The following is a 610-nucleotide window of genomic DNA, read 5'->3' on the forward strand; positions in this document are numbered from 1 at the left end:
GTGTGGGAGCTGAAAATAAATAAATAAATAAATAAATACATATACAAACAAACAGTGGGGGGATGGGGTGGGAAAGAAGACACAATAATCACAACAATTCCTTGAACTTGCTAAGACAAGTGAATAGATATGATGTTGATGGGTGGGAGGGGGGAGAGGGAAAGGGGAAAGAGGAATCAGTAAAGGGACATGAAAATCAACTGCACTGTATATTGATAAGTTAATAATAATAAAATAAATAATAATAAAAAATAAAAATAAAATAATAATAATAAAAAAAGACTCTGAACAGGGAAGGAGCCCAATGACTCTCCCTTACCTTTCTTGGTTTCCATGCCAGATGCCAGGGCAGCTGTGGTGGTTGGTCTCAGCTCAGAGCTAGTCTGAGGGGTCATGTTTGCTTTGGCAGTATTGGCCTTTCCTTTCTTGTCATTCTTGGAAGTGTCACTAGGCACATCAGCTATGTCACTCTGGAACAGAAACCTTTATATTGACCCAAACGAATGCCACTCAAGATCAAATATCTTGCAGACTCTTTATTTTACTGAGTCCAGTCTCTACCACTCAACTTCTCCAATTCCCTTTCCCAGACTTCCACTCTCTTAAAGAA

The 610-nt window shown here is 38.9% G+C and overlaps 1 protein-coding gene across 1 annotated transcript in view; it reads right to left on the reverse strand.

The window, feature by feature from the left end:
* The window catches only part of PLCB4 (phospholipase C, beta 4), a gene marked incomplete at its 5' end in the record, with an annotated part of 85,642 nt that overhangs the window by 50,361 nt on the left and 34,671 nt on the right, over nt 1-610 (reverse strand). The window contains one exon of the mRNA XM_008590984.1: nt 320-470. Within this exon, the coding sequence (XP_008589206.1) occupies nt 320-470 (151 nt within the window). The remainder of the gene's footprint in view (nt 1-319; nt 471-610) is intronic.

Source organism: Galeopterus variegatus, unplaced genomic scaffold (genome assembly GCF_000696425.1).
Source record: "Galeopterus variegatus unplaced genomic scaffold, G_variegatus-3.0.2 Scaffold6533, whole genome shotgun sequence".
Classification (NCBI taxonomy): Eukaryota; Metazoa; Chordata; class Mammalia; order Dermoptera; family Cynocephalidae; genus Galeopterus; species Galeopterus variegatus.